This window comes from Kogia breviceps, chromosome 12 (assembly GCF_026419965.1).
Source record: "Kogia breviceps isolate mKogBre1 chromosome 12, mKogBre1 haplotype 1, whole genome shotgun sequence".
NCBI classification, from domain to species: Eukaryota; Metazoa; Chordata; class Mammalia; order Artiodactyla; family Physeteridae; genus Kogia; species Kogia breviceps.
In genome coordinates, this window is record NC_081321.1 from 15,836,204 (window position 1) to 15,849,178 (window position 12,975).

Here is a 12,975-nt window from a genome sequence, read left to right on the forward strand (position 1 = left end):
ATGCAGGATAACTTAATATTCTGCTTACCTATCGCTAACATCTCCCATAGAGGTGCCAATGTCTTCTTCACTCAAAATATCCCCTTCCATGCAAATTGTGAGTTCTCCCCAATCCCCCGAGTAACTTCCAATAGCTGAGCATCAGATATGGTGTTCTCTATTCTGCTTCCAATCCACTGAATATCTCATAAAGTTGGGGAACCATTTTCCTGGGCCCTTTTCCTATCACCAATATTAGCAATATTATCAGCTATGATCATTGCTCTCTACCACATCCTCCTGTCTTTGATTTTCAAACTTTACCACCATTTTCTTGCCCAGAGTCCTACTAACTGCATTAAAGAAGGTCACTGAGAACTTTGAAGAACCTAGATTCTTTGAAGCTGAGTCATAAATTTGCACAAATGTGGCCCTAAGACTATACTTAAAAACCCGTATCTCATATGCATGGCTATAGTGCCTTTCGTTGAGAGTTCCCCATTTAATCTATGGTCCCACCTTGTCCATGCGTGAAGGGCTGGCAAAGACATGATGTTAGAATCCTAAAGAGAGCTCTGTCTACTACGGAGACATCATCTTCTTAATACTTTACCATTTAGGGACCACTGCGGAGTTCTTTTACCAAATTCTTAGTAATAAGTCATCCCTTCTTAATCACTCAAAATAATGCCCTTTGTACTTAAGTTTGGTTTTATTGGCCGATAGGCTTGCTACATAAAGAATTTCTCCATACAATTCTTAGTTTAAAAAAAGTAAAGCTTGGTCATCAGATAAGTATGAATTCAAATTCTTCCCCTGTTCCTCCTTCAGTATTTGGTCTTTAGCATTAATGGGTTCAAACTTCCCTCAAACCTTAGTTTAGCCTAGACTCAGAACAGAATTTATTAAAGCCATCTAGCTACATAAACTGCCTGCCAAATTAAATTTCTAAAATCATTTGTTCCTAAATTTTCTCCAGCTGTGTTCTAACCTTTAGGGTATTCTGTTGTGTTGAATCTCTCTGGTAATGGCATCATCTATCGTATAATCTGTCATTATGCAATCAGATGTTGTATTTGCTGGCAAAAGTGGAATTCTAGCATCCGTGCCTGGCCCCTTCTGCCCTGGACTTTGCCCCATTCGAATGGGTGGCTCTAGGCCCAGGTTTGACCTCTCCCAAACTACTATATTTTCTGGATTCCCTAGGCAATCCTACCCAGGGAGTGTCACTAACACTCTGTAGAGATTGTTAAAGAGAGTAAGTAGGTGTGCTATAGAAAATAAAAGTGAGTGGTAGAGAAATATTTAAACATTTTATATTGATGAGAAAATAATTTACAGAGTTTCAGACATGACTTTTTTCTATTCTTTCCTCATTTTTAATTTAGGAATGTATGAAAAGTTAATAGTAAATTACACTTTCTTGTCTAGAAAGGAATCCAGGAAACTATTTTGCCTTTCAATTCTTAAACAGCTGTATTGTTAGAATGTTTTCTTTAAAAACTGTAAATATTTTAGCTTAGAGGAGTGAGATGTCTTTAAATATAATAGAATATATTTATAGCCCAGTCATATTTTGTAAATATATTCTGTCATATTTCAAAAACTATTTTTCAGATGTTTCATAACTGTAGTTGTGTGGAAGTAAATGGTTTCCAGAGCAGAAATAACTCAATGAAGTTGGGTGAATGCCCCAAAAATGATCAATGTACAAGAAAATTTTACGTTTATATAGTAGTGCAAATATTTATCTTTTTTTCTTCTGCATTGGGAAGTACCTCAAATATCATGCTGGTTTTTAAGTGAGTATTACTTTTTAAAAGTATTTTTACATATATTAGACTATAAACACACCTAATAATGTGCATATTTTTCCATAATATATTTGGAACCCCAATTCATATTTTGTTACATTTAAATTTTCTAAGAGTGCATTTTCTTAGGATTACTGTGATACTTCACTGCATAATTAACAATAATTTTGCCTTGACCTTTGCCACTACAAAATCTAGATTCCGTACTTTCTCCTCTTAATGAGAATTTTAAGACAAAGACTGATCGACAACTGCCTCAATGTGAAAGAATCCCCATTGTGATTCTAAAAGAACTTCTCATTTCGAGATACCTTATACCCTGTTGGGCCTGTCAGAGTGAATCACCTATGATTCCATTGAAAAAAAAAATTGGGGAACCAGATCACATAATATAAACAGCCTATGATATTCCAAAGTTTTTAATCCTAGCTAAAAGAATGGCTTTTGACCTAGTCTTTCAAATACCCTCATAGAGAAAAGAAAAATACATGAGCAATATTCATTCTTTTCTTCACTGATTAGACAAATATTTAGACCACACTTGGTGAATAATACTCCATGGTGAATAAAACAGATAAAGTACCCGTTCGCAAACAGTTTAGAGTATAACAGGAAAGACTTATGTAAGGCAAATAAGCTTAAAAATAAACACGTAATTACAAATTATCGTTAGTACTACTAAGAAAAAAAGAGTGCTATTAAAGGGAAGAAAAAGGAAAAACAAATTTAGGATTGAGGTGAGGAACTGTGAGGAAGAGGACTCAGAAAATACTTCTCAAAAAAAGTGACACAATCTAAAGGTCTAGAGGGTATGTTAAAGTTAGCAAGTGAGGAACTTTACAGGGAGAGGGGCTATATGCCAATGCCTCAAGGCAGGAAAGAACTGATGTGTTTGAGGAGTGAACAGAAGCCAGTTGGTTGGAAAATACTGAGTGAGACAGATGGCACAAGGTAAGACTGCAGGGGTAGGAAGGGAGTAGGTAATACAAGGCCTGTTGGTGAAGTTAATCATTCAATCACCTAAAAGTGAAAGCATATAAAGACTTGCACGTAGGTATTAAAATATATATGTGTAAATATGGTGATCTGGGTTAACCTCTAGTTATACTTTTAAGACATAAGTAGTTAGCAACAGGTTCACGGTCAGCCAACAGTGTGACATAGAAGGGAAAGCAAACAAATGTATTCATGTTTTTTAAACTGAGTATAAAGCTGTAAACTGAGACTACAGTTGTTTACATTCCACAATGACCCTTAAATCTTGTCAAATTATTTATACTAATTTATTCCACAGATAAAGCTCTACCTTAACATAAAATACTGTCTACTCAAAAGGAGAAGCTTTCCGTATTTGCCAAATTACAGATTCATTAAATTACAGGAAGTTGTCTCAAAACTCCAAATTAGCTTGCATCTCAAGTCTTGGCTTCTTAATTTAAAATTTTTCATGAGGAGAACAAGAATTTTAGACATAACTGTTACAACATTGATGATGATTTTATCTTAATAAGAAAGTGATAAGATCAACACTACCATTTATCAAAAACATTTATTGATTTCTCACCAACCTTCGATTTTATTGAAAGAGAACTTTTGTGAGGCAGACTGTGGAAGAAAAATATAAGCTTCAGTCTATTAACGATTTCCCAATGCCTACATCATAAGGCTATTATTAAAACTAGACTAAGCAGGAATGTTGATATTTATACATTCAGTATATACGTTAGGCATGATTCTAGTGTCCAAGGATGGAACTGTGAACAAAAGTGATAAGGGCCCTCCTTTCATTAGCTTTCAGTGGGGGTGAGGGAGAGTGGATGGGTGTAGGAGAAGAAACAATAAATAAATAAGCATGTAAATACGTAAAAAAAAAAGAAGTGTTAAGCATTAGGAAGAAAAAAATCAGAGTAAAAATATAGAAAAGATAATACAATTTTAATGCTTGGAAATACAGGTGGCAGGAATGAGGAAGGAATTCTTTGTACTATTCTTGCAACTTTTCTGCAAGAATAATTAATTTCAAAAAACTTTTTTCAAAATAATTTCAAAAACATTTTTTTACAACACTGTTTTAAAGAGACGGTAGTTTCAGACTGTTCCCTCCCCAGAATTTGAAAGCTCAACCAACCCTGTGAATCTTTAGAAATTGGACAGAAGTTATAGAAGACAATTCATCATAAGAGCCCCTTTCCTCCTAGTGAAAGCCACCCTCTCTGCAAGAATAGTTAAGTTGTGAAGAAATCCACATATTATAGAATAATTGAGGCTAAAGCTATGATCTGGATGTGCATGATAAGCATCCTACTGCACTTCTACAAAGTGTGATTAGCCTTCCAAGTGCTTTTCTGGGGGCTTTTATTCAATCACCTGTCTGAGCCATTGAAAGAGATGGATCACCAAACTAGACCACAACATTCCATGAGCATCTGAACCTCCAGCCGCACCAGGTCAAGGGCCTGCATCTCCAGTAAAATGCAGTTAGCTAATCACCATGCATCCAAAACAATTAAACATTAAGAAGCCTAACAACCAAGTCTTTAGTACATTGCTCAGGCCCTCGGCAGAGCCGTCCATCACTAACTTCTGGTGAGGCAGGAGGCGCACTTCATCTTCACTAACTAGGGTTTTAATTACCCTCTGTCTCTTTAAATTGCAATGGCAGGGTCTGCTTTAGGATCCCCATTCCACTGTCACCACAGCCTGACTTGATGTGCTCCCAGTGTGGGAAAGGGGAGACCATAGATGAGAATAACCTGATGAGGAAAAAAAAAAAAAAAGGAAAAAAGAAAAGCAAAGAAAGAAGAGGGGGTGCAGAAGCAGTACTAATTCAGATACCTTCCATTGAAAGTCATATGATGAGACCTGAAAAAAGATTGAAGGTACAAATCATGCAGATATGAACAGGTGAAGAGCAATCCAGGGAAGGTAGCAGTGGAGGTAAAAGTCCTGAGGTGGAACATACTTGATATGTACAAGATCAGGAGGACTGTACGAAGAAGAAAGAGGTAAGAAATACAATGAGAGAGCAAGCATGGTGCAGATAACACAGACCCTGTGGATCACGTTAAAGACTTTGGAGTTTACTCTCATTGTATTAAGAAGCCAGCAGAGAGATTTGAGCAGTAGAATTATACAACGATCTTATCCAATTAGAAGATCACTCTGGCTGTGGGGTGGAAAATATGTCTTTGGGAGGCAAGAACAGAATCAGGGAAAACAGAAGGCTATGATAGGAGGTGCTTTTTGTGGAGAATCCATCCTGAGAAATGTTGATCAAAATACAGAGCTGATCACTATCAGATTGAGGTAGGACACATGCTGCAGTGACCTATATTTTACATGATAAAAATGTGTGTGTGTGTGTGTGTGTGTGTGTGTGTTGAGAGTGTGCATGTAAGTATGAGCATGAGGGTCTGTAAGTGTGTGTGCATGTGAACGTAGGAGTGTGTGTGATTGTCACTGTATATGTGTGTATGTGTGTTGTGTGTCATTATACCACGTAAGTCTATCATTTCCACTGAGTTGTCTAAGATATCAAGTTCCCTTTCAGGAAGATATTATCACTATCCCCAGGTCTGCTCAATTCTCCGACACACTAGCCCTCTCCCTGGGTAAAAATGCAAGTTGATAACAAACATCTCAGTTTTGCCTCTATTGCATCTGGCTTGTAAGCCAAATGCATCCTTTAAAAAATCAACTGCAATGAAAAGTGACACTTCAGGCACTTGTCACAGAGAATTCAACCAGGAACAAACTGCATTCTCTGTCTTCCCAAAAGCGCTTTTAAGAAATCTGATATTTGAGAGAGACAGCTAACTGGACTAGTTAACTGTCATGGCTGATTCCCTCATGACAATTTCCTCAGGGAAGAAACCACCTCTTTGAATAACATGACCTCATCTACTTACTGGCATGGCTTCACTGCCCTCAAGGATAGTGTTTTGTGCCCTCAGCTCAGCTAGTGGAAGTGTCCCTGTCTTTAGCAAAAGCAGAGAAAAAACCCTTTCCATTCATTTTCTCTCTTAATACATAACTCTGCTGTGTTTAATTTTTATTACGCTATGTTTAATTTCATTTTTTATCCTGTTGACTTTTATAAGTTTTCTTGAACACTTTTGGGAATCTCACTCAAGGGTAGCTCCCCTAAAAGGCTTAAGGGGCAACTTCGTGTAAAGAAAATTGAGGTTTAGAGGGCTAGCTTATTCCATTGTATCCTCACAACACACAAGATAAGACTACTTAGCAGATAAGGAAACTGAGGCTAAAAGAGGTTGAATGACTTATCTAAGGCATTTAGTTACTATGAAACATGATTTATCTCTTTATATCAATAGCAAAGACTAGCATAGAGTCTCCTAGGAGGCACATGGCAAATGTCTGTTGAATGACTAAATTTATTTATCTCTGAACACATACAGTCATTCAAGAAAAAAAATAAACCTTTGTATCAGTTAATTCAATATTTCAGTAAAAACAGAACTTCTGAGCCTCAGTCGCCCTCCCCCATCTTGCCACCGCAGTCAGGTCATTTATTTTGCTTGATATGTATTAGGTTATTACAGAGTTGGTTGTATCATCAACTCATGGAACATAGAAATATGGAATTGTGGAAATAACTTTCTAAATGCAAAAGTGAGTTAAATTCTAAGAGAGGATACAAGTGTATTTGCTACCTTTAAAATGACATTTAAATACACTAGACAGTAGAATACAGATATCTTTTTTGACCTTCCTGGTTATATTATGTAGTTTATGAATCATATTAGTCAACTTTTCTGTTAACAGCAATGATAGAAATGAAGTAGTAAAAAGAGTTCTGCTCAGACCAAGACCTACATAAAAGTATTTGCTCTCTCATATGGCAGGTGTCAACTAAACAGATCACACGAAATCAGTCTTCATAGATATCATAAAGTCTATTCCAACCACTATCTCAGGATTTCCTAAGGATCAAATGTGGAAATGTTTGTAAAACTGTCTTGAAATTGTAATGCATTGAATAAGTAAAGAAATAAGAACTGTTAACATCATTCAGATGTTTGCCTTCTAAAACAACTGAAAATATAACTTTAAATAACATCTGCTCTTCACTTGAGGATTTTCATTAGATCATGAAGAACAACACTGAGAAATGCTTTAATACTTAGTTCAATCTGGTATTTTAGAGATGCTTAATGTTGCTTTGCCTTTATCTTATTTCAGAAATGTTGAACCTGAACTGAAATCACTTGCCATGGGTTTCCATTCACTAACTATTCGAACACTAGGTATGATAAATATGTAGATGATAAATTCCAGGTATAAATTTTCATGTCAAAGCTCAAAGACAGAATGTAATTGATTTCCAATTATCAGAAAGTTTCTTTAAAAAGGTATAAGTAAAATATCATTTTAATGTTTGTGGTAAATGAAAAATAATGAGATAAAGGAGAACTAAATGACCTAAAAGAGAATTTCATTGTCAGTTCTATTTAGAATCAATCTGTAAGAACAAGGCATCATCATATTTGTATTATATCCTTTCTAAAACAAAGATCAGTGGTCTCCAAGAATTTAAGACTTAGGAATATTTCTTCCCATATGCAGAGTGCAGGACCTTCCTTCTATGCTGAGGGGGATAATGCCCAAAACAGCTCAGGAGGCCTGGGAGATTGTGCAAAACAACAGAGAAGGACTTTCACAGTCCCTCAGACTAGTTCTCTAAGGCTGGGGCAGATAACCTTTAATAGAAATTTAAAATGCAGAAGGGAATGTGTGTTACTGAACTCAGGTTTGGCTGTTCCCTGTTCAAAAGCCAATATTTGAGAGGCAAGTGTTGGTAGAAAGGGAAGTTGCTTTAATCAGAAAAGCCAGCAATCTAGGAAGAAGGCAGACTCATCCCAAAACCATCTCTGAAGATTCTGCTCAGCCATGATAGTTTTTAAAGGGAAAAAAAGGGGAAATAATCTCAGTTAATTATTAAGGTAGGAGGTCAGATTCTTCATCATTTTTTCACTTCATGCAGACCTGCTGACTACTCCTGATCTTCCTTTGGATGCTATCTTGCCCGGTGGTCTGCTTGCAAATTTGCTAAGGGGGCACTGGGGGTAGAGAGTCAATCATTTTTTAATTACTTAATTCTTCATTCCTACTTCTTTTAATCTAGGAAAAGAATCAACAGGTTAGGCAAGGCATGGTGTGCATTAAAGAGCACAAGTCAGGAGTTAGGTTAAATGTTACCTAGTGACCTGATTTTTATAATTAAGGTTTAAGGGGAACAGAAATAGACAAACAGAAAAGGAGCAAAAGAGCTGCTTGTCAGACATCATTCCATTCCATGGGATTAGAGATGAAAGTCCATCTTCTATAATTTCATGCCGACATAGGGCACTGTATTCTTAAAGTGGAAGATGTCGACATGGATCTGTAGTATCTTTTTGCTGATAAATTTAGTTGCCCACTTACATATACAGGAAGAGTAAACTACAATTATTTTGATGCCCACAAAATATAGATTATCATGAGCAATAACGTTAATCCCATTATCTGAAGCCAGTTCTTGGAATTGTGCTAGCCATAGATGGAGTAGCTTATGGCATGGCTATAGTCTGGTCATTAGGCGGTTAGCTTTTTTCTTTGGTGGCAGTTATGGTATCTGCAAAACAACTCAGGGATGTACATCAGACACTGGAAAGATTCTGTGACTCTGTTGTCCTAATCATTAACCGCTTGAGCTTGCTCTTTTGTGACTCAGGAAGGCCTGGGAGACTTCATCTTTTCTACAAACAAGAGGCAGGGGACATGGAGGGACCTTTGTACTTGCGGAGGCTCACAGGGTTCTGCTTGGTTTCATGGGAACTAAAATTCTAGAACTGAGCATCTTGGAATGGGGAGTGCTCTGAATGAAAGAAAGCTCAGGAAGTTGTGGGTTTTTTTGTTGTTGCTGTCAAAGAGTAATACTATAGAATCTAGAGGCTAAAGGCCTATTTCTAAATATTCAGATGAGGTGATTAGTACAAGATTTAGAAAATTATCCTTTTCCCTTTGTTGCCATTTGCCATTTATACCATACGGTTTCCTGTTGTTAGCTTAACAACTTCTAACCTAACCCCTGTGCTACCTCTTTTTAAGACCTGTTAACATTACATGCTTATTCCTGGGAAGTAGGAAAAGGACATGATTGCTCTAGGAATTGGGGTAGGCAACTGATCATGGCCTGGAGGCAACCACTGGTGGCTGAAAGAAAATGAAACGGGAGGGCATCAATCCTTGGGACTCTTGCAAGCAAAAGAAAGAAGCATAACTATGGCCAAATTACAATGGAGCAGGTGTCCAGGAAGTATATTTGGGAGAAAATCACAGATCCTCAAAGGTAAAAGGAGAAAATATAAAAGGTATGGGAGAGAAGAAGATGGAGGTACTGCAGGATGATAAGGGCTGTGAGTGAGCTACGAAGTGCTAAGAGTTCTAAAGAGGGTAGTTATTTCCAGCTGGCAGGAATAGTGCAAACTTTATGGAAGAGGATCATATAGTTGGAATCATACAGTAAGCAGTTTTTCAGACTGCCTTCTTTTGGTTAGCTATGTGCATTAAAGTTTCTACCTTGTCTTTTGTAGCTCTCTGTCCAATCCTGGCAGTTCCTCTAGATCCAATGGAGATGCCTCACTCCTAGAATCTAAGCCATAGGAGTTAGCAGATAGAAAGAGAATTTGGGGAGCTAGTACTCCTTCTGATATGCTGAAATGAGATTGAGAATAGAAGAAGTTCCTAGCGACGTAAAATAGAAAAAAAGGAATTTTGCTATTCCGATTGTAAGCATCCTATTTTGATATGTCCAGTATATGGCCCAATGGAATCTAACTCTTCTAGGGGGAAAATACATACTGAGGACCAAATGTCCAGTCACAAACAACTGTCTGAATACAATGTAAATTGTGGAAGGTATATTAAACTGAAATAGGTATTGGAAAACAAGTTATCTGAAGTTTTAAATTTTCAATAATATAAGACCAAGTTTGTTACCTGAAACATTTAATTCATTAAGTTTGATCAAACCAGTGCTATTTTTATATAAGAAAAATAAATTGTTGGCACATATTTTTCATTTTTCAAAGGAATGGCTTAGATTTGTAAAAACCTGTGAATTCCTAATCCAGTTTCTCAGTAACAGTTTTCCTCAGATATATTCGTCTCAGACACCAGTTCCTTGACATTCTAAGATTTCTCACTCTCAGAAAATTCAGACTGATTAAAAGTAAATGGAATTGGCAAAACTGGAAACTATGAATCACTATCATTTTTATGTAACAATATAAAATTTGAAAATTAGCATATCTCTAAAATTTGGTCAACTTACCAATGCTCAGAACTAGGAGTCAAAGTCAGAGTTTATTAAAATAGCAGTAAAAGCAGACGGGCACTTCTGCTATAAGACAACATGTGTGTTCCTGAAAATCCTCAAATTCTGCAAAATCATACACTACAAATATAAACTGTGTTAGGTACAGGCCACTGGAGAGACCTAGGCATCATTATGATCAGAACATCAACAGAAGCAAAATTCAGCACCACAGGCCCTTGGACAGCCCAGGCTGCTTCAGGTGGTATGAAAAATGAGCACAATCAATGGAGAGAAAATGCTTCATGACTCCAAGAAGGTGGGAGTGGAGCCCTGAGGCATAAAAAAAAAAAAAAAAAAAAAGCACAGCCTACCAGGAGCCTAGCACTCAGTGAAGCTGGGCCTGTGCTTCTCTGGGGAGGAAGTCCTAGTGTTGGCATTCAGCTCTTAATTTACTTAAAAATCGAGTTGAAAAATTTCTTGCCTTTGCAGCAATTGAGCTGAGAGATATTCCCTTTCCCTGTGAAGTTATAACTCTACTCCTGCTATTCTAGCTGTCCTTGCCTAAGAAAAATTACATATGAACCAATATGACTTCTATGTTTTATTGACAACATTCTCCTTTCTACCAACCAGGCTTAAGTCAATTGGCATTATAAGAAGAACAATGTACAGGCATATAATCTTCCATCTTCCCTATGTGTGTTGGCATGGTGAGGGTAGATAAAAGATGTCTATGCTATTGTATGTGATTTGAACTTTGGAGATTCCTCATAATCTTGATTCTTGAGGAGAGTTAGGCCAAATCAATGGACAGGTCCTCCAAAATTTTTAATATCTACATAATCCAAAATGTATCAGTGTGGAATATCACTGTTTCCTTTGAAACATGTTCCTTGGGTTGACATCTTCTCATCTCATGTTGCAGGAGGAATTCCAGCTCCTATATATTTTGGGGCTTTGATTGATAGAGCTTGTATGAAGTGGTCTGTCAACAACTACGGGAAGCAAGGGTCTTGTCGGATATACAATTCCACATTATATGGGTAAGTTGTCATAAATATATTTCATTAATTGATTTTTTCCTTTGACTATGTTAATTACTAAAGAATGAGATATTTTCAGTGTAATAATAATATTAGGAATTGTAGCTACCATTTAATAAACTTTGTAAACAACTCAGTTATAGAATTAATTCCATTCGGTTAAACCTAATAATTGTTCAAAGTATCTTTTGCATAAAGCTTCTCAACATTTAGTTAATAATGTTATGAGGCGAGTGCTTCCCAACCTACCAGGTCAGTGGTCATCAATCTTTCCTGCTCATTATAATCACCTGAGGAGCTTTAAAAAATATTAATTTCTTTTTTCTTTCTGTTTTTTTTTGGCTGTGCCATGCAGCTTGCAGGATCTTAGTAGCCCAACCAGGGATTGAACCCACACCCTTAGCAGTAAAAACATGGAGTCCTAACCACTGGGCCACCTGGGAATTCCCCAAAAATGTTAATTTCTATTTTGAAATACTTATTTCAATTTTGATTCAATTGGTCAGGGGGTGTGGTCTGGGGAATGGGAGTTTTAAAATCTCCTTAGGTGATTCTAAGGTTCAATCAAAGTTGAGAATCCTTGGAATAGACCATAAGTACTAGGTAATTTTATGTGGCTTTGTGAAAATTTTTCAGTAGACCACAGGGCAGGGCTTCGTAGACAGCAAGCCTATAAGGTAATCATTGGCTCCTGCTTCCGTATAAATGGATTCAATCTGATTATCTCACAGTCAGTTCATTTCCTTTATAATCTGTTCTCATTACACATGAACTAATCTGTCTCTGAGAAAGTTAAACATTCCAAATATACCTTATTTTACGGATAGCACTTGGGCAGATCATGAACCATCCTTAGTTTCTGTGGGTTAATAGTCCTTTAAAAATAATCACAAACTTCTTATGCTCCAATCAAAAGAATCACTGAAACTGCTACTTCAATATTTTTATGTAAGATTTCAAACATCATTTTTCAAAGGCCTTCTGCATACTGAAGAGCAACACTGTAAAGTGTTACACCCAATTCCAAGTAAAAACTGACTTTTTTTTCTCTTTTCTCAGAAATACTTTCTTTGGCTTGACTACAGGCTTAAAACTCCCAGCTCTTCTTTTATATGTTGTATTAATTTGTGTTATGAAGAAAAAATATCAAGGAAAAGATGTCAAGGCATCAGAAAATGAAAGAAAATCTGTGAACGAAGTGAACTTAGAACCGTTAAGTAGTGATGCCGGAGTGGACCGTGAAACACATATTTAAGGGGAGAAAAAAATTCTGCTGCTGCTGTGTTTTCAACTAACATTGCATTAATTGAGTAGGATGTTATTTTTGAGCAGTTCCTGGTCCTTTCACTGACAATTTTCACATTCTATGCTAATGATGGAACAATGAATAACCTATGAATTTATGACAATGAAACAAACTATAAATGGGAAAAAATGGGAGTACTCATTGTAAAGGTGTGACTATGCATTTGTGGTTAAGATTAGAATATATGATCCATACAAATTTAAAGTGAAAGGTATGGTTAATATGTAATAGAAGAAAAAGTATTTGCTCAGGTAATTGTAATGCAATAAAACCGGTGACTAGAAGATAGGTAGAGGTGAAAAAGGAAGAGAGAAATTAATAGTCTAAATAAGAAGAAAAGCTTAATACCTTTCTTTTTAAAACAAGATCCAAAACCAGTGTGGACCATGTTACTCAAGCCTAAAGTCTAGTATGATGGAGGGTTGATGCTATCATGACATCTGTCATTCATGTATTAAGTCATATATTTCCCAGACCTTATTAATTTTGAATTTGACTATCAGCACTTGATAT

At 36.5% G+C, this 12,975-nt stretch overlaps 1 protein-coding gene across 1 annotated transcript in view; it reads left to right on the forward strand.

The window, feature by feature from the left end:
* LOC131766365 (solute carrier organic anion transporter family member 1B3-like) overlaps positions 1–12,585 on the forward strand; it is a 48,034-nt gene extending 35,449 nt beyond the window's left edge. The window contains exons 12-15 of the mRNA XM_059080563.2: positions 1,597–1,781; positions 6,996–7,060; positions 11,039–11,156; positions 12,216–12,585. Coding sequence (XP_058936546.1) covers positions 1,597–1,781; positions 6,996–7,060; positions 11,039–11,156; positions 12,216–12,411 — 564 coding nt within the window. The 3' untranslated portion in view covers positions 12,412–12,585. The remainder of the gene's footprint in view (positions 1–1,596; positions 1,782–6,995; positions 7,061–11,038; positions 11,157–12,215) is intronic.
* Positions 12,586–12,975: the final 390 nt, after the last annotated feature.